The sequence below is a fragment of the Sturnira hondurensis genome, unplaced genomic scaffold, assembly GCF_014824575.4.
Source record: "Sturnira hondurensis isolate 20B ecotype Veracruz unplaced genomic scaffold, ASM1482457v3 Scaffold0009719, whole genome shotgun sequence".
Classification (NCBI taxonomy): Eukaryota; Metazoa; Chordata; class Mammalia; order Chiroptera; family Phyllostomidae; genus Sturnira; species Sturnira hondurensis.
In genome coordinates this window covers 14,975,460-14,995,492 of record NW_028082350.1, presented here as the reverse complement: position 1 = coordinate 14,995,492, position 20,033 = coordinate 14,975,460, and the positions used below count along the sequence as shown (strand labels likewise).

General features: G+C 46.0%; 1 protein-coding gene across 1 annotated transcript in view; it reads right to left on the bottom strand.

Annotated features, from left to right (window-relative positions):
* MIPEP (mitochondrial intermediate peptidase) overlaps window positions 1-1,859 on the bottom strand; it is a 94,098-nt gene extending 92,239 nt beyond the window's left edge. The window contains exon 1 of the mRNA XM_037057632.1: window positions 1,677-1,859. Coding sequence (XP_036913527.1) covers window positions 1,677-1,859 — 183 coding nt within the window. The remainder of the gene's footprint in view (window positions 1-1,676) is intronic.
* Window positions 1,860-20,033: the final 18,174 nt, after the last annotated feature.

The following is a 20,033-nucleotide window of genomic DNA, read 5'->3' as shown; positions in this document are numbered from 1 at the left end:
CCTTTGTAGACGCTTCACATAGCAGTTTGGGAAATAGCAGGAGGTAAAACTTTCAGGCCTGATAAAGCTCACTGATTCCGCAAGAACGGAAGCGAAGGTGTCCACCTCTGTTCAAACTACACTAACAAGTTGAAGAAAATAAAGACAGTGGGGGGCAGAGCAGAACCAGAACCAAAAAATAAACGATCTTCACACTGATTTCATGAGTCAAGTACAGGCCAGTCCCACTTCCCAGGGCACCTACCAATGCTTCCCTCGGGAATTCAAAATCTCAGACCTCAAGGTATGGCAATACTAGAAAACTAAATGAACCTTCCTGTTTTCAGTCAAAAACCAATTCACATACTTGAAAATATGGGTTCAGCACCTACAATCATGAGGTGTCAAAGAACAGCAAAGCTCAAAGTTCTATTTCAACTACCCCCACACCAAGCTCACTCTGCACTTCCACTCACAAATCACAGGTGGTTCTCTTCACACCCATTACGTTAACACCAACATTATTTACCTGCATGGAAGTTGGTGTGGCAAAAATCATTTGAAAACAGACAAAGCTAATGGAGATAAAGTTAAAAAAACACACTATTAAATTTCATATTGCCCATGTTTTAAGTGTCATTTTCCTTCCATTTTAATTATTTTATTAAAAAACAATACAATACAATGCTACCATAAAGGTAAAAACCACGCCGGCACCACTACGGAACCTCACTCCACAGCACCTACTCAAGTACAGGCCAGTCCCACTTCCCAGGGCACCTACTATTAAGTTTACTGCAACCATATTCTACACTTGGATTTGAATGAAAGTTAAGGGTACAACGAAGAAACTTTTTAAAAGGCAAAAGTCAAAGTGAAACCTAAAATGATCAACATCCACAGAAGCAAAATAGAACGGGTATCAGGTAAGTCCCTTTCCAGCCTGCCTTCCTTTCACCTTTAATGCGGCCATTCAATACATGGTATTAATCGAAGACACCACGCTGGGCGGCGTGGATACAGAAATGAGTGGAAACTGAGGAATTCAGCCAGTCATTTCCTGCAGGCAGAACTCAATCTGACCCACTCCATGGGCCTGTAGGAAACTAACCTCTTCCCAAAAGATCTTTTTTCTTTTAAGGAGGAGTGGGGAAAAAAACCACGAAAGCCCAGAGCTTTGCAAAAATTGATGAAATTTCGAGCATCATGGAATTACTGACAGCACTGAAGACAAGTGTGTTTTTGCAAAAAGAACACGTGACACCGCCGGTGACCTCGCAGGGCCGGGCTCCTCTGGCACACGCGCAGGGCTGGAGCACAAGTGAACAGGGGCAGGGTCTGGGCGGCGTGCGAAGGGAGGGCGGGACCCTGAAAAAGGAAGGCAGGACCCGGCAGGCCAAATCACTTCCAAGAGGCGTAAACTTTCCGTGGAGCAAGGGATCATCTGAAGACACGTCCTAGGGCCGAAACTTGGGTGAGGGGACCCCCTAAAGACCGTTCCGCTCCCTTTAACCCAAACCCTCAAAGAGGTGATCGGCCAGGAAGTCACCAAGAGCGCTAACCACACCCCGCTGTGCAACGTGTTCGCAGCCCGCCTTCTTCCGTATCCCGCAAAATCTGTCCCCAACCCCGCCCCGAGGAGAAGGAGACCAGCTTATCCCGGGTAAACAAGCCGGGTCCTCGCTCGCGCCGCTCACCCGGCGCTCGCCGAACAGGTCCAAGCGGCTGCCCTGCGGCTTGACATTGAAGGCGGCACCCACCGGAGACCAGCTGGTGCTGACCCCTCGGCGCCCGGCGCCCAGGAGTCCCAGGCACGCGCGCCCCGGCAGCAGAGCCGCAGCCCGGGGGGCAAGGACCCCCGACAGCCCCTTACACAACATCGTGCCCACGCAACAACCCACGCCCCACTCTGCTGCCCCGCAGGGAGCCGGCGCTCGACGTTTCCAAGGCAGCGGGCCCACGCCGGTCACGTGAGCCCCTCACGTTCCAATCGGAGAACGTAGCCCTCAGAACGGGGCGCGGGGGGGGCGCGGAGCACGTCTGCGTGCCCTGGGCAAGAGCGTCGGCTTTTCTCCGGCTCAGCCGCCGCTGCGATCTTGCGCCCCCTTGTGCCTGGAGTCAGGAATGGCCAAGGATTACCTTCCCACCCAGTGACATTTCCTTCCTTCTCCCTAATGTCCTCTANCTCAGCACGGGGCGGGGGGGGGGGTGGGGGCGGAGCACGTCTGCGTGCCCTGGGCAAGAGCGTCGGCTTTTCTCCGGCTCAGCCGCCGCTGCGATCTTGCGCCCCCTTGTGCCTGGAGTCAGGAATGGCCAAGGATTACCTTCCCACCCAGTGACATTTCCTTCCTTCTCCCTAATGTCCTCTACACACAGACCGGAGTCGAATCATAAGATGGCTTCTTTGAGCACTACAATGATATCAAAGCTGTCTTCCCACAAGAAACACACATGCAAAGGATTCTTCAGATAATGGAAATGATAAAAAAATTGCAAATACATCCCAATACACAATGCAGGTATTTAAAAATTGACTTTTAGGAAAACCGCAAATTAGTTTTAGAATTAGTTTCTAAAAATAACTTTTTAGAATTAGTTTTAGAAATAACTTTCCCCCACTTTCACCTTTTCATGATGATTACAATAATGAGCATTACTTAATACAGCAAAATCACCTAATCTCGTCTTCACCAAGCTACCCTTCTCCGTCTTTCTGCTGAACAGCAGGAAGCCTGTGAGAGTGGTGGCATTGTCCCTGCCTGCACACAAGCCATTCAGCCCCTGCCTCCTGTCACCTGCATCCACACCTGGTCCCCAAGCCTCCGCTGCAGCACAGTGCCCGCGAAGGGGGATCCTCGGAGCCAGCTCATCTAACCCTCTTCCATGTGTGAAATTTTTACCCCACTTTTGACCCAAGATCGCTGCACGTTCCCGGAGAAAACATGGGTTCTGGCCACGCGGAGGTCACCTTGGTCAGAGCAGGAGGGAGCAGGCCCGATGGCTGTGGGTTCAGTGGAGGGTGGGTGAGGAGGACTGGAGGCGATGCTCTGATCCCTCTTGCGAGGAATTTGGCTTAAAAGAGAGAAGAAATCAGGAGAGTGCTCTTTCAGGGCCTGGTGATGGGATGCTCCGGAATACAGACGGGGGGGGTGGTGGTGTTGGGGGGGATAAAGCATTAGGCAGCAAAGCTTTTGTCTGATTTTGAGGGACCCGTAGAACAGCGCTCAGCAGGGCACCTGTTCCGATCCCATCTGTTTTCACTTAGTGATTCGTGATTCGCACTGGGCAACGCTGCTTCTCTATTGAGTCTGGCAACCAGGAGTTTGCTTAACCTTTTCATTTTTTATTGTTTTAACCTTTTTGAAAATATTTTTAGTCTTTAATTAGAGCTGACATACAATATTAGATTAGCTTCAGGTTTACAACATAGTAAATAGATATTTATATAACTTGTGAAGCGATCCCCCACCTGGCACGGTGTGTAGTTACTAAATTGACTCCAGTGATTATTATTGACTGTATTCCTTAGGCTGTACTTCATGTCCCGTGTCTGTTTTTATAACTTTGATCTTTCTAATCCCGTCCCCTTTCTTCGCCCACCCCTCTAACTATCCCCCATCCGACAGCCATCAGAATGTTCTCTGTACCTATGAGTTTGTTTCTGTTTGGCTTTTTTGATAGTTTAGATTCTATTTTTTACATTCAGCTTTTAACTCTGGGGGTAGGAAATAGAAGACAAATCCACAATTCTTATAGGAACTGCTGATTATAGGTAACAATAAATGTCTCCATTCCATTTTCAACTTATTTCTCTCAGGCATTAAAAGCTACACTTGAAACATAATACTCTTACATGTGAAGAGCAAAAACACCCATCCCATTTATGCTTATAATTTATACACTTCTAGCTAGCTCATTACTTGCATCTCCTTTCTCCCCCTCACTGAAAATTCCTGACTTTTTAACCTGCCCGCAGGGGGCAGGCCTCCTGCTCCCTGCATGAAGTAGCTTGACCTTCTCTGGACCCCAGGCGCCACAATGTGCTTCGTAAGGCAGGACGTCACACAGAGTTCCTCGTATGAGTGCGTTGGGGCTTGAACAAAGCAGAAAGTTCTGTTTTGTTTCCATTCTGATTTTAGAGAACTCACAGGACAGAGAAGGCCAAGGTCTCAGCAGCCATGGGGGAATGACGGTGTCCTCAAGCTCCAGTTTACGGCAACTTTCCGATTCCTCTGGAGGAGGGTCCTGAGCTGGGCACCCACTCATACAAGCCTGGGGACCACTGCATTCCTTCTCCCTCTGTTGAAGGTGGATAGGGTGTATTATACGTGAATAAGTCACTTATAGCAGTACAGAGTGAGAGTCTGCGTCTTCCTACAAGCAGATCCTGCAATGAGGGTTCAAGGGCAAGTTATTTATCTGGGGGGTCTAGGAGAGAACAGAAGAGAAGTGGGAAAGTGACCCAAGGGTGGGAAGAAAGCCGACAAAGCGAGTTGGGAGGGGAAACTCCCGAGGGGAAACTTGGCGAGACAACATGGAGTGCATACCTCATACTGTCCCACCCGAGGAACAAAGGAGCGGGGGCCTTCACACAACATCTGTCAGTCATCGCGGAGGGCCGCTCTGATTCTTGCACTTCCAGCCTGCCCCTCAGATAAGTCCCTCGGGCAGAGAGATGCAGAGAGTGGCTGCTTGACATTCGCTGAGTGTGTAGGAGGGACGCAGAAGGCAGACATTGCCACCAGGCAGGAGGCGCTTGGTGCACTTTAGTCTGACCGGATTTCCAAATCCCAGTTGAGTATGGGACACCTGCTCCTCAGCCCCCTCACACATGTGCTGGGGGACTCTGGGTTGAGAAAGGTGGGTGCACTGGGGGCACGAATGTAATGTGTTCCACAAGAAGCCTTAAGGAAATACAACTGGCTGTTCTAGAACCCCTGGGTTCACCCACCGGGACACCTAAGACATCCTGGATTTCCTGCCTGCGTCACGAAGACCGAAGGTGGCTGGTGCGACTGAGGAACTGATTTTTAGAATTGGTTTGCATTTCAGTTATTTAAAAATTGGATTCAAGGCTAACACATGGGGCTAGTGGCTGCCTTATTGCACAGTGCGACCCCAGAGGACGCCACCTCCAGGGCTCGGGGAGAGATGGTCTCTCCTTCCAATAGAAAGCACACAAGGTCAACAGCGTCCTGGCTGCTGCTGGGAGCCGTTGTGTAAGCGTGAGACCAGCTAACCTGGGGTCACAGAGGAGAGACTTTGGAGTCAAATGAATGAACAAATTGTGGGCAAACAGCAGCGGAACTCTGGTGGTTTTGTGCCTGCAGCCCTGTTAAGCATTTATTGATTTCCTCTTAAGTTATCCAATAAACTCCCTTCATTATTTAAACAGCTGAATCACAGTTTCTGTTACTTGCAGTTCAACAGATTTTGGCTTTTGGAGCTTTGCCCTCAAGTAACTTGCAGAATAAAATGCCCAGTATCTGGAAGGGCATTTTCTATCCGTATATAAGAACACATTCTTGTTTTCTTTAATCTTTAAACATTTCTTAGCATCTTGACATGCTTTAAACACACACCCAGGTCCTCTAGTGGTCCTCAGAGCTGTGCTCTTGTTTTCCTCTTTGTACAAATAGCCCCTAACTTCTCTCCACCAGAGGAATCTTAACAGTAGTTCTGAGTTGTTTTGGTCTCCCTCTGATTGTATCAATATTTTAATATGAAAGATTACAAGAAATCATCTTTTCAGAGAAAGCAATGACAGGAACTAGAGGGAAGAAACACTCACTGGGCCAAGGAGAGATTCTTTTTGTTCCAACAAACAATAATGCTTGTGGCGTGTTTTCAAGAGCTACAGAGAGCTGAGTGGATGCAAGCAAATGGGACCAATGGTATTCACAAAGGGGGGCTCTGCTAAGACTGAGGGGGTGACAAGGGAGGCTGGCCCCAGAAAGGTCAGCAGCCAGGTGGAATTATTTCATTGCTCTTCAGAAGGGAAGGGAGACTAGAGATCATTCCTGGTCTCTCCCTACGTTATGAAGTCCCACTGGGACGGAACCACAGAGGAGCCACCCAGCAATGACCACACTCCTCTGTGTGCAGCAGAGAAATGCTGGCTGCTGTGAAAGGCCAGGGTTCAAGGTCAGTGTCCTGGGAGGAGGACTAGCTAGCTGCTCCAGGAAGATGTGGCATCCAGAACGCATCAGGTTTCTGTGAGTTATCAGTTATCATTGTTGCCAGATTCTACATGGCTTTCTCATTCTGAGCAGAATTATGCTCCTTGGCTTCCTGCCAAGGAAAGGGAACGCCAGTTCTGGAAATGCTGGGGGCTCTTCGGATCTTGGACTCATGCTAATACTCTTTCATTACTACGGGTTTTATCCATGGTCCGATTTCTACTGCTTTGGGGTTTGGTGTTAGAGCATCTAATTTCTTACCGATACAAGAGGGGAGGCTTGGCTGGGCCCTGCCACTGACCGTGTGTTCCTGGGGACTAACTTGTTTTGCTGTGAAAATCAGCTTTTAAGCTTGAAACAAGATGCTAAGTCCTGTTTCAGCAAAGGGTATAGTTACTTTAGATGGAGAGGGACTAACAGAAAACAAAATGTTCCCCCTAGCGTTTCAAGGTCAGGGCTGACCAGCCTCAAGAAAGCTAGTCATCTGCTCGCTGTCCGTGACCTTTCCTCCCAGAAGCTGCTCAGGGCCACACGCAGTGTGTGTCTGTCCCGGACTCCTGCTCTATAAGAGTGTGTGGCAAGAATGCATATGAGTGCCATGTCTTGAAGGTTCGTGAGTTTGTGGCATATGGCAGGAGGTCCTTCTTTTTAAAAGCTGAGCGCTGTCTCACTGTGCGTGTGTCTCCCGCATTCTCTCCATCTGCTCACCTGTCCGTGGGCGTCCAGGGCGTGGCGCTACTTGGCTCTTTCAGGAACACCGCAGTGCACCCGCACGGGAGTCTTCGCGCTCCCATCTTCAGTTCTTTCCGGCAAATCCTGCAGAGGGGGGTTGCTGACGGGCCCCTGGACAACAGCCCAGGAGGCTGATGAACGGCTTTTGAAAGCCATTTTAATGTTCACCCCTCCAAGCAGTTTCTGATGAAAGCCCTGCTCCTCTGGAGGAAAGGACTCGGAAGAAACTCAGGAAGTAACACGTAAGCCAGGTGAGAAACTGTGCAGTCAGAAACAATAGATGTTTTAAATGCGAGGCGGTTCCCTTTTCCTCCCCACCAGACGTGTCTGGGGGGACACAGTCCATCCTGCTCCGCCACCCAGATCCTCACTGTGTGCTCTTGGACCAAAGGCTTGACCTTTGGGACTGCTTCTTCATTGGAGCCCATCTTTGAGATGCTAGTAATGTATCATCCATCTCACGGGTTTGCTCTAAAGGTTACCCAAGGCGAGAACAGAGAGTGTTTGTTACTTAGAGGCTTAAAAATTATTTATGTCTTCCCTTTTTCCCTTCCTTCCCAAACTTGCCGGAGCAGAGCCCCTCTGGAGAATGACGAAACCGTGGGTTTTGCTCTGAGCTTATCCAAGAAATGTTTAGGCTAAGCAGCTTCAAACCCAGAGGCAGGGGAATCTCCAATAATTTTTTAATTAAAATACATTTGACGTAGACCATTGTGCTAATTCAGGGCACCTATTGATTTGATACATTTATACGTTGTGACGTGATCACCATTGTTGGGATAGTTAGCACCTCTATCACCTTATGTATTTATCCTTTCTTTTTTTGTGATCAAAGTAACTAAGACCTACTCTCTTAGCAAGTATGAACACTGTCACCCAATGTGGTTGTCTACGCTCACCACACTTTGCATTAGACCTCTGGGACCTACGCACTCCTAAATGCGAGGCTGTACCCTTGAACCCCATTTATTATTACTCCACCCTTCAGCCCCTGGTGACCTTTTATCAATAATTATAAATGTAGCCCCCTTTCTGCTGTGATCAGTTACCCAACACAGCGACAGAAGTCACGGAGAAGAGCACGGAGCAGGAATTCATCTGGACAGTGTGAACTAAATTTCAGCCAGCTCAGGGAAGATGCTGGGGACAGTCACGCAGGCCTCAAAGACCCTCAAAGTGGGGCCCTACTCACATTTGCTAATAAAGGACACTGGGGGCTGCTTGGAGCTCTGCGCCTCTAGGGAAGGCGGAAGCCAGTTATTGCTTAGTGTGGACTCCAGACGAACCTCGTCTGCGCGTTTCCTAAGTGCGGGCTCCGTTTGTGGCTGAGCCTCAGAGAGAAGCTAATGAAAGATGTTAAATTGTTGGGTAGTACGGACCTTCTTAACAGCTGAGTGGGGTGTGAGAGCAGGTCCCACTTGGAGAGAGAGAACTCTCACACCTCCATACCAACACCTCCATGCTTCCCTCCTTAGCAAAATCATGACTTAGGTAACACTGCCAATACGAAAGCCTATGGGGATGATCTGGCCCTTGGTTTCATTTTTTTTTTCTTTCTCTCCCGTTCATTTTGCATCTCAGAGAAGCAACTAGCATCTGATGATGAGAACAGGATGCTGCCTACTTTGCTTCCTGCCCACAGCGGGGATGAGTGAAATGAAGTGCTAACATGAGGGCTCTAGAGAAATTTGGGGGGGAATCTAAGTGGAAACTCAGCTGGTGGAAGGACATCGTGAGCTGTTTGTGTTAAGGCTTCTTTCAAGCTTAAGATTTGACTAGAGTATGTCATATTATATATATATATATATATATATAAGTTTTAGGTCTTATTTTATATATGATATTATACATAATAAAGTTAAAAGCTGCCACCTTCTCCCATCAAGTCCTACACATCTGCTATGAAACCTGTGGACACTGTCCCCGTAAGCTCGTGAAGGGAGCTAATTTGCACAGAGCCGCAAAATCAGTCCAGGGCAATTTTCTAAGCATGATTGCAATTCCCCACGCATTTTTTTCTATCTCCCCTGGCAGCCCATGCTTCCCTGAGAAGAATTGCTTTCACCTGACGCATTTCCTTGCCGAGATTTGTCACATTGTATTATCTAACCCACCCAGGGAATTCAGTCATGAGTTGTCACAGAGCAGAATTTTCCCTTTCTTCGGGGTTGGCTATTTCCAGATGCTCATTGACCAGGGATACCTGGTAATTTTTTTAATACCTCATTGTTAGAATAAGAAAGAATTCATTTTGGATTTTTGTCTTTTAAAGTACCGTCTCAACACTAATGGTTCTTTTTTTTTCCCTGAGTACATAGACTAAAGCTAAAATTTTTACAAATATGCTTTAGCCTTTCCCTAACAAAGTCTTTGATTGTAAATAAATCATTTATTAATCTGAAACGGGTAATCTTTAGTTCTGTGTGAAACATCCTCTGGCAACTCATTGCTGTGCGATGCTCTCCCAGGATTTGTAGAGGCTCTGATCACAGGCTGCGTTTATGAGCCTCTTTTATAAGATACAGCCCAGAGCGGAGTAATTAGGATTTTAATTTTATGCAACTTGATTGCTCTCCTTCACTTAGAAAGTTGAATAAATGTGTACCTCAAGGAGAAATACCATCAACTTTTCTTTTATTTATCAGGCATTCACAGCGCACATTAAAATGCCTATGCATTGTTATAGGTTGGCTCATTTTATCACTACGCCCTGGAAATTCTCTCCATAATTTTAGTAGTAGTGGTTTGCATATAGCAGGTGCTCAACAATTCTTATAAACCGATTATAGCACATACCAATAGATATTGCCTTTTCGGTTTTATTTCAGCATCACACTGATCGTTCGTATGTTTGGGCGAGTTCTTTGGAGGAAGAGCTCCTTGCAGCTTCCCAAGAAGCTTTGGTCTTTTCTGATACCCCTTATCCGGCCTTCCCCAGCTGCACTGTCTGCTCCGTCAGTGCCTCTTGTTGGGATCTCCTCATTGTCACTGAGATCTTGAATGAGCACCTAACTATAAGGCAGTTCTAGTCTGGTGGCCTTCACTTGTGCCCATTGTCCACTATCCCTCTGCCCTGCCCTTCCTTCTAAATAGAACTGCAAGAGTTAGTGAATAAAAACCCAGACTACCTAGCTAAATTTTAACTTCAGGTAAACAATGAATAATTTTTTAACATGAATAAGCCCCAGGTATCTCCTGTTTGGCTGGGGACCCCACCCCCATTCTCTCGTGTTTTCCCCAAAGAGCAGGTGGGAGAGGTATCAGCAAGACCATGGCTCAGAAGAGGAGGAAACTCCAATGTCCCTCTGGTGACCAAGAAGAATGAGTTTCCAGACTAGGCCCCTGCTGGACTCGACATGGGAAGGAGGAAAAACTCATCGTGAATATAGGTTCATCGTTTCTTAGGTTCTTGGGTTTGCATTTGCAGGCTAAGAGAGGGATGGGCAGTGTATTCTGGGGGGTTGCCTGACCCCAGTCCTGTGCTATGTGATGCTTTCTTAACACACTCGGCATGCACTCAGAGTTGTGGCCGCCGGTGCAGGAAAACGGGAAGCATTTCGCGCACATCCGACACCGGTCCCCGGGCACGGGCACCAGGGCCGCCCGAGGCCTTCCCTTCCCAGGCTGTGACTTCACTTGCTTCTGCAATCCAGAGTCATCATTGCTTGTGTTTCAACGGCATGCGGGCTTGAAACTTGTCAGAGGTTCCACGTGGTGGAAGTGAATGAAATTACTTCATTCAGCTTCCCTTCCTTTTTCTTGTTTAAATGTTTTCAAACACTCTTCCTTAATGCCTTGTGGAGAATTTGAATCTTTGTTAAGACATCTGTTCTTGAGTCGGTGAGACGTTAAACTCTGATGGACTTCAAGTTTTCCATTAAGTGGGTCCCGCATCTCCTCCTCAATTCCCTAAATGTACTGCAGGTGCCCCTCTGCCAATGGTGGTGCCAGGCACTTGCCTGGAGTCCCCAAAGGGGGCCCAGTTACTCATTCTCCAGGCTGCCTGCCTCTCCCAGCTCCGGCCCTTTCAGGGAACTGCCTCCCACTCAGGACAGTCTGCGTTCCCCACCTGGTCACTAGGGCAGGCTGCGGAGAGGTGGCGAGGAAGGTACAAAGGCACATTTGGGGCAATTTCATTTGTTTTGAAGTTCTTCCCTCGGGTTTGTCTGCGTCCTTTGTTGTAATTATATTGCTTATATTCTGCACTTTTTTTCTGATTAAAATGTGATTTATGCTCCAATTTCTCTCAAAACTAGTTTGGAAAACACAAGGAGATTAAATTCCAAATATTTGTATTTCCAAATATATTTTCCTAGATATTTCCTCGAAACTAGCTTGAAAATGCATATTCATTACAACGTGCTTAAATTTATCCACATTTTGTGATAAAACATTGTTTTCTACCATATGTTTTACTCAAAAGCTACTTGAAAACTTCTTTTCATTTTTATCCCAGCAGGCACTCTGCTCTTCTCTGTTAAAAAATTTTTTTTAGAGCTTTCCTAAGTATTAGCTTGGAAACATGACTTTTCATTACAACAGGCTTAAATCTTCTGGCTCTCCACAGAATTTAAGCTCATTTTTTTAAAAAAGTAATTTTTCCAAGCTGAGTTGGAGAGAAAAAAACCTGGCAACCTTTTCAACAGAAAAGTGTTCAATTTAAGATCTTTCTAATAACCCTATTTCCAAGGCAGCCAAAGATTAATTCTCTCTCACATGACTACGTCACGTGGGGAGCTGGGATCTGTGGAGGCTCAGGGGCTGGTACCCAGGGCCGGGCGAGCACACAGCCAGCCTGAGTCCCGGGGGCTCCCGTTCCCCAGCATCCACATCCCCCTGAACAGTTCTGATCGTTTATGTTCTCAAGTTTCCTGTCCTTTTCCACTATAAAAATGATTTCCGGGCTTTTATTAAAAGCCCCATTTGGGGCAGTAGGAGTTGTAATTTTTTTTGCAGTTTGAATCCCCATGTAAACCAGAGGGCAGTTACGGCTCTAAACCCTGCAGTTCTCACTGGAGCAACCACCACCGCAAAATCGACTGGAACTCTCGCATCCCCGAGTTAGCAGGACATGTAGCATCTTCTTTCTTGGGTACCTCCTGACATTTCAGGAGCACGAGGAACTGACATGATTTCAAAGTCGAGGTTAGTGAGGGAAACAGGAGATGGGTCGTTACCTCCTTCGGCCACACGGTGTCCCCGTGGGCTCTGGTCCTTGTGACAGGCTCTGGAGATCTGCTTCAGGCTCTTCTGTGGGAGCCACTGAGAATCCCCGAAGGCCAGTCTGCACGGTAGACGGCCTGCTGTCCCTGGGTCATGCGTGCGTCAGCGTGCCCCACACCTGGTTTTCCCAGGACACAGCTTTGGATACTCACTTTTTTTGGGGGGGGGCCCATCCAGCCATCTTCTAAGGCACCAGACGCCCCGGGAGCACTGCGAGCTGGTCCGGGGTCTGCTCCGCGTGAAACAATCTCCTGTGTCTCACTGCCAGTTCAGAGTATTAGAGAGGGCAGGCCGCTCTTCACCCCTCCAGCTCTTGCACCGCAAAAGGTCCTAGTGCATTTACCGTACTCTTAGGACTACGAGATGCACCGGATCATAAGACACACCTAGGTTTTAGAGGAGAAAAATAGGAAAAAAATTTTTGAAGCAAAAAATGTGGTAAAATATTCAATAACATAAATTACATAGGCCACTCCCCCCACAGCAAGCCAGGTACACTACATTTGGACTATAAGATGCACCCCACCCAGGCCCCCCTCATTGTCTTATAGTACGAAAAATGTACTTTTTTTTGGAGGGTAGGATTATTTATTTATCCCTCCCCCACCCAGTGGCTCCCCTGATGGCCTCCGGGGACCCCAGCACCTTCACTACCAGCCTTGCTCTCCATGGCAACTTCCCTCTCATGGACCATCGGGATGACTTTCTGAGAACCCTCACCAAGGAGAACTGCTCCTCACTCCCCCTCCTCTGCTGTTTCTGCTTTAGTCTTTAGCAGAACATTTTCCAAATGATTAGAGTTGCTTACTTTGAGAAATTTTAATACCTGGGGTTAAAAGAGAGAAAGATATAAGCTTCTAATTATTTTACATTTTTATAAGCACACCAAAAGGGGAGGGGACCACGGGAGAACGGATGCTGGAAACACAGGGATGCCGAGACAGGGGAAGACCTCGTACGTTGTAGTAAGTGCCTCGATGTCACAGCACGCAGACTCTGCTCTGTAAGTAACAGAAAGTCAGAAGAGAACTTGAAGTGTCAGAGAGACAGGGTTGAATTTGTTTTTAGAAACCTACCGCCAGAGGTAGGGTTTTCTTGAAGTGTCAGAGAGATGGAGTTGCGTGGAGTGTGGGCTGAGATGGGCAGAGTCCAGCGGTGGGAAGCTATGCTAATCGGTGAGCTGTTGTCATTGTTAAGGCAAGAAATGCCGAGGGCTCACAACAACGCCGTGCTGGTGAGGCTAAAGTGGGGTGCACTTGATAGAAGCTCCTGGGACTGTGAGTCAGAGAGAAGAGGAGAAAACAAAGATGGCCCTGCGAACGCGTTTTACCCCCTAAATGCCTTGCTTGCCTCAGCTGCTGTGAACTTGCAGATGAACTTGTGGGGAAACGAGGGCAGTGCCCCTTTCTGCCCTGAGACGCTGGTGAGGCTGCAGACCTGCTTTCTTTATTCCACCTCTCTCCTGGGGCTCACCCACCTGGCAGCAGAGCTACAGGCATTATTTCCGACCCCCTAAGGGCTACTCTGACTGACAGGCCTCTTTTTCTCAGTCTTTCAGAATTTCTCTCCGAAGCCAAGGTCAAGTTGTAAGAGACAACTCTAAATGGCATGACTTGGAATCTTTGGGCGGAAGAGGGACAAAGGAATAATTGTTCAAAACCTCTTCTTTAGCATCGTGGATCCCATCCTGACAGGTGGGCTAGCTGGGCTGCCCTGGAAGGAAGAAGTCAGGCAGCGGGAACGCCAACCTCTTTTCTCTGGCTCAGCCTGTGCAGGGGCTGGGGAAGGGCCTGATGACCCTGCTCTGCGTGATAAGCACTCAGTAACTCTTAGTTAAGTGAGTCAAGTGCAAGTAAGAGGGTGTCTTCCCTTTTACTTGTCCCCTAACCCCCAGTGGCCCTCTAGGAAGGTGGAGGTTCTCTAGGCCCTCGTTAAGTTCTACGACTCTGCTTTGGGCTCCACTTCTCTGAAAAATGCTGGTGCGAAGGTTCCAGAATCCCACCTAACCCAGTTGCACCCCGCCTTGCATCTTTTGCTAGAGTTTCATAAGTTAGTCAGGTAGTGTCCCTGTGGAAAACAGGGGTCACACATCGCTGGAGGGAAGAGAGGGGGAAGTGTGTTCTCCTGCCTTTTCCATCATGCACATCTCCTGGACCCCGGCCAGGGAGGCCTTCCGACCTGGGACCGGACTCTGCCCGTGTCGGAGGGGAGAGGGTGGCAGGATGGTCGTGGGCAGACTGGAAGACCGTGGCTGGAATGAGTAACAATGGAACCTCATTTTGCCTACGTAGCAACCTCAGAGAGAAGATCTGTCCCAGAAGTTTGTGTCTAGGTTACCATTCCAAAGTGAGGTGCTTGTCAAAGGGACGCGAATGAACATTTTATTTGAGCTGAAAAATGAAGTCAGTTATTTTATTCCCCCCCCCGCCCCGACAGAGAGCAAAGCTGATGTGGCTGATTGGTCTGGGAATGAGGACTGGTTTTGTCAATTAGGTTGTCTGGTGGGTACCCCCATGAACTGAGAGAGCTAAATCTGCAGTTACAAGGTTTGGATGAATATACTGAATGACCAAAATAAAGAATTTTGTCAAAAAGATTGTGTTGGCAAAGGGGTACTAATTAAAAATATTTTGACTTCCCAGATTCTTTCTTGATTGGGTTACACAAAATGCTTCCATATGAGCGAGTAAGAGATGTAATTAATATATTATTTATAAGCCTTGGCAGTACCTTTACAAAATAAGTCTAAGAAATTAAGCAGATGTGTCTAGTAATTGGATAATGGATATTTTACAAATTGGGTATTTCCATTTCTTTGTGTTTAACAATTAGAGTGGATCTGACTGTGTTGTCATCTAATAAAACATTGGCATAAATTTCGATGACAGAGAGCAACATACTTTTTGACATTGAACTCAGAAGCCAACTCCTTCCATTCTAATTTGCTCACACTTGTGAGCGAAATGGTTTTATTGTCTATACCTGTCTCCATACAAAGTCATGGGTTTCGTTGTGAGCTCCATTTTCTTTTGACAGTAAACAATATTCATCCATACTTGTATAAACTAATTAAAAAGTCCCATTTGTATAATGCCAATAACATTTATTTTTATATTGAATAATACATCAACATTATAGCACATTTGTATTTCAATCAATTTGGGGCTACTAAAAGTTGTAATAATAATTTAGTCCAGGTGAAAATTTTCACTCTTGAAGACTTACAATAATAGAAAATAAAAATATTCAGATTCAAATAATACATAAAATATATATAAAATTACATACATATATAAAATTACATACATATTCTTCCTGAGAAGACTTATAGGGTAACTAATAAAATCAAGATTCAAAACTTTGTAGGAAAAGTTAAATGAAAATATAAGTCCAAGAACACAAAGGAATGGTATAAATTTTCCAATTCTCCGTAAAAACTTATTTATTTTAAAAATATATGGTGATTGGTCTTATAATAGCATAGTATTTTATCTATCTTTGCTACATTTAAAAGAGTCCATGGAATGACTTTATTTTAAACATTAAAATTTGAAATCTGTTGCACGTGCCAACTTTTGCACAATTATACACATAAGGTGGGAAGTGTGAGTGGTCAACTTAAACAATGTAGAGCAGATCCCTAGTTTCTCAAAGTATTTTAGGAGTTACAAACATTTGAAGACCATTGATTACATCAGTCAATTATAGGCCACGGAATTCTGGGTTAATAACTCAAATTTCAGGGGCGTAGGACCTGCAATTTCGCTTCCCACCCATGACACTGGCAGTCCTGCTGGAGGCTCTCTTCTCTCCAGGGTCCAGGTCAGAGAGCGCTTCCACGTGGCACTCAGCCGTGCTTATGACAAGGGCAGAGGAGAGAGGACGGTAACACGTAGCTGCTCGTGAAGCTTCCACTTGGAAATGGTGCCAAGGTTTTCATCCCATTTTATCCGCCAGAGCCAGCCTGTGGCCTGGTCTCATATCCACGGGACAGGAAGTGAGATCCTCCCACGGGAAGATCAGCAAATATTTGGGGATAAAAAGAAAATCTACCACGTTGATCTACAGAATTACAGAGACTCACTCAGAGGAAAAAATGGGCATGTGCTCAGTGGAAAAGAAGTTGGGCAAAAGAATAAAAAAAGATGTGCTTCAGTGTCAAAACAGAGGCACCGGGACACAAACGAGGATGCTCTTTAGGGACATAAGGCTTCTCCCACTTGACCTAGGTTTCCATTACAGTCATACCAACACTTCACGCAGTAAAGCTCTGAGGCTACTGAAGCATGTGAATCAAGTCCAATCAATAGCAAAATCCTTTATCAAACACTTGGGAAAACGGCTGTTTGCGTTGGCAGGTTTTGTTTCATTTTTAATCTGCCTGTAAGTACAGCCTCACCATTTGCCATGTGTGAAATGATTCGTTCGTCTATTTGAAAACAGCTTGTCAAAAGATTGTCAGGAAAAATGATGAGACAACAAATTCTGTTTGGAAATCTTAAGTTTCCTGGTGAACAGAACTTCACTGAAGCCTCCTGGAACTCGCTGACTGGAACTTCAAGGATGACGCGGGCATTCGGGTTTTAAAGCCTGTCTGTAACGTAAATGCTTCCACCATCCAGAGCCGTCTTAATGTGGAATCTCGCCTCCTACCATTGGACTAGGAGTTTCTTGCCACATAAATTTTTTATATGAAGTTCCAAGAATTCTTCCGAGTTCAACACATTAAATATTTTTTCCCTCTAACTTCAATCCCTAGTAGTACAAAGACCGAGAGAGAATGGTTTAAAGAAAAAATCTTAGAAAAAAACTATAATCAGGACACATTATCTCTTCACTCTCCTTCACGCTGAATAAACTTCATCTTTATGTTACAGCCATCAAACATAATGTCCTGCATTGTATATTGAAAATAAACGGCCCTTTTCCTTTCGCGTATGCCTGCAAAGGACTGAGTGCTTATCATCAGGCCAGCTATACACTAAGCATTCAACAAATGTTAGCAAGAGAAAGAAAGAATCCCAGCAATGTGATGAAGCCAGGGAGAATGGTTAGGCAACTGGAAGTTATAGGGAAAACAATGTAAACCTTATTTTGAAAAGTTGATTACTATTATTAAGTGTACAGAGTGATGAAGTGTTGATGATTTGAGAGAGTCGAGTTAGCCAGTGAGTCCAATTAGAAATGTGAGGTGAACAGCAGGATTCTGAGGAGCGAGTGTGTTTGAGGTTATTCTTTTTGAAGTCGCCTCTGAACTTGGCGCCTGGATGCAATCTCAACGTGATATATTTTATCTTGGAAATGATGCACCTGGAAATGGAATCGGGATCCTTTGCCTTGTTCTGCTTTGCCAAGGCAGTCCAATAATCGTGTAGGCCAACCACCCTCTATTTCTTTAGATGACCTCATTGTGCTTTAGATAAATGCGGTGATGATTTCAAGATCACCCTCCAAAAATGATGATTCTAAAGACGCCAAGAAGCCAGGCCTGACTACATATCTAGACTTCTTTGAACTAACCTATGAGGTTGTGTTAATTAAAGGCAATCAAAATCCCACTTTTTAAAGGATTGTCCCTATAATTAAAAGCATAACTGCTACAATGTTGAGTCCTTTCCTAGGACATTCCTAGAAGCTTCGTAGAGAAGCTAATTGCCCCCATGTACCCATCAGGAAGCACAACCTGAATGTACATAATTTACCACTTAAATTAAACCTCCAAGAAATTTAACTACTGTGTTTCCAGGACTAGTGGATTTGGATCAGGTACTCTCAGAGACGCAGGGAAACAACTGGGCCCTCTTCCTTTTTCTAAAAGGCAATTAATGCAGTCAGTGCAAGGTCAGATGGTGTAAATTTGGGAAGTAGAGAGAGAATTCCAATTTCTTTTGAAATCTTTTTCCATGACTATCATCAACATTTTCCCAGTTTAAACCTCAGCTGAGTTGTCTCTCAACATTCTCAGTGGGTGTGGGGGTGGGGGGGGGTGGAGAGAAACAGTGTTTTGTTGGATTACAGCTACATGACCCAGCACTTTTCATTAAATCAGTGAAGAATCTGCCAAACCAGTTTGGTGTCTTGAAGGAAAAAGAACTCCTTGGTTAACTAAATTTTTCACTTTATAAATTGGCTGCTCTCTCGTTGCATGGATACAGCATTGGATAAAACTAAAAATTAGATTTTCTACAATAACCATAAGAGTCATTTAAATCTCTCAAGGCGGCTCTTGCAGGGCCAAGTTGGAAGCGCCCAGACACTGTGGAGAAGGCAATACCCGTGTTGGGTCCTCTTGGCTGCACTTAAAGCTCCTTCCCACTCTCCCCCAGGTGACCCAGACCCAGGTCCCAAAACTCCTACTCAGAATTGCACTCCCAAGGGGCTATCTGTTCTCTAATCCTAGCTCAGATGTTAACTAATGAAGAATGCCAGCTCTAAGCTTCCGGAAGGTACTTGAAACCTAATGAGAGGTTAGAAGGAGTAGCATCTCGGAAGATTAGATTTCAAGTAGAGGGTGGTGTGAAATTTGGGAGTGAGGAAATTCTCAAATCTCATCCCGCAGGTGTCTGCACCGCCGTGGAGGCTGGTCTGTGCAGGAAACACCCGTGATTGAAAAGCACAGCCAAGCTCAGACACCGAGGGTATTAATGAGCCCAATTCTTCGTTCAGACCCTCATTCTTATTTCTATCTAATTTGAGGGCACTACGGGTGAGTTGTGAGAATTTAGTAGCTAAAAGTGATGAACTAGGGAAGGGAAGGACAAGGATATACAACTACGAATATTTACCGAGAACTAGTACACCCAACATCAAACTAGGTCCATAGCTGAACGCAACAGGTAACGTCCTGCAGACGTGTGGTAAGATCGTGATGGGAGCTACAAAGTAATCAAACACATAAATATATGCTTCGAATTGCAATAAATACTGTGAGGGAAAATAAGTGGATCCTGAGAGAGTTACCGAGGGTCTTTATTTTTACCTTTCAACTCAACAGTCAAGTTCACAGACTCTGGAACCACAATGTCTGGATGCCAATGCCCCTCAGCAGCGTGATCTTGGGAACATTACTCCACTCAAGCCTTTTGTGCTTGACGTATTTCCATCTCAAAGATGAGATTATAATATCTACTTTCTGGGGCTGTGAGGATGAAATGAGTTCATATATGCAAAGCGAGCAGCATAGAGACTGACACGGAGTGCACTTGTCACCGCGTTGTCACTGGGGGTTGAGGCGATGCCAGCAGAGGCGGAGAAGGAGGAAGCACCGTGAGGACGGCAGGAGGTGGACTCTGCCCAGGCCTAAGTCTTCTAGACAAACAGGGGCGCAGCGCATCGGAGGGACAGGAAGAAGAGGGGGCCCGTCGGGAGTGCGCCGAGCTGAGTGTTGAGATGAGGCTCCGGAGGAGAACCGAGATCAGGTTATGCCAGAATTTGAAGAGCATTTTAAGGATTTTGAATTTTATTCTAAGTGCAATGGGAAGCCATAGACACATGTTTGAGTGAAAAAATGACATGATACAACATATGCTTTAAAAAAGAACGCTTTGCCTACCCTGTCGAGAATGGAAATCTCTCAGGTGGGGGATAACCTAATGGTTATTAGGGGGCTGTGTTAGTCTAGTGAGCGTTCGTTCTCTAGCACAGCGATTTTCACCCCATGTGCCGCGAGAATTCTTAAAACACGCAGTACCTGACAATTCAGTCTGGGGCACTGATTTCTTTTCTCTTAGATTGTTGAATTAAAAATAATGACAACCAACACCACAATAGCTCTCTGGTGTGAGTGAATTAAAATTATACCTTATTTTTGTCAGATCAGCAAAAAATATATTTTTGGTGTGCCACAGAATTTCGGTAATTAGTTTATGTGTGCTACGAGATGAAAAGGGTTGAAAATTGCTGCTCTAGAGGGACAGATTC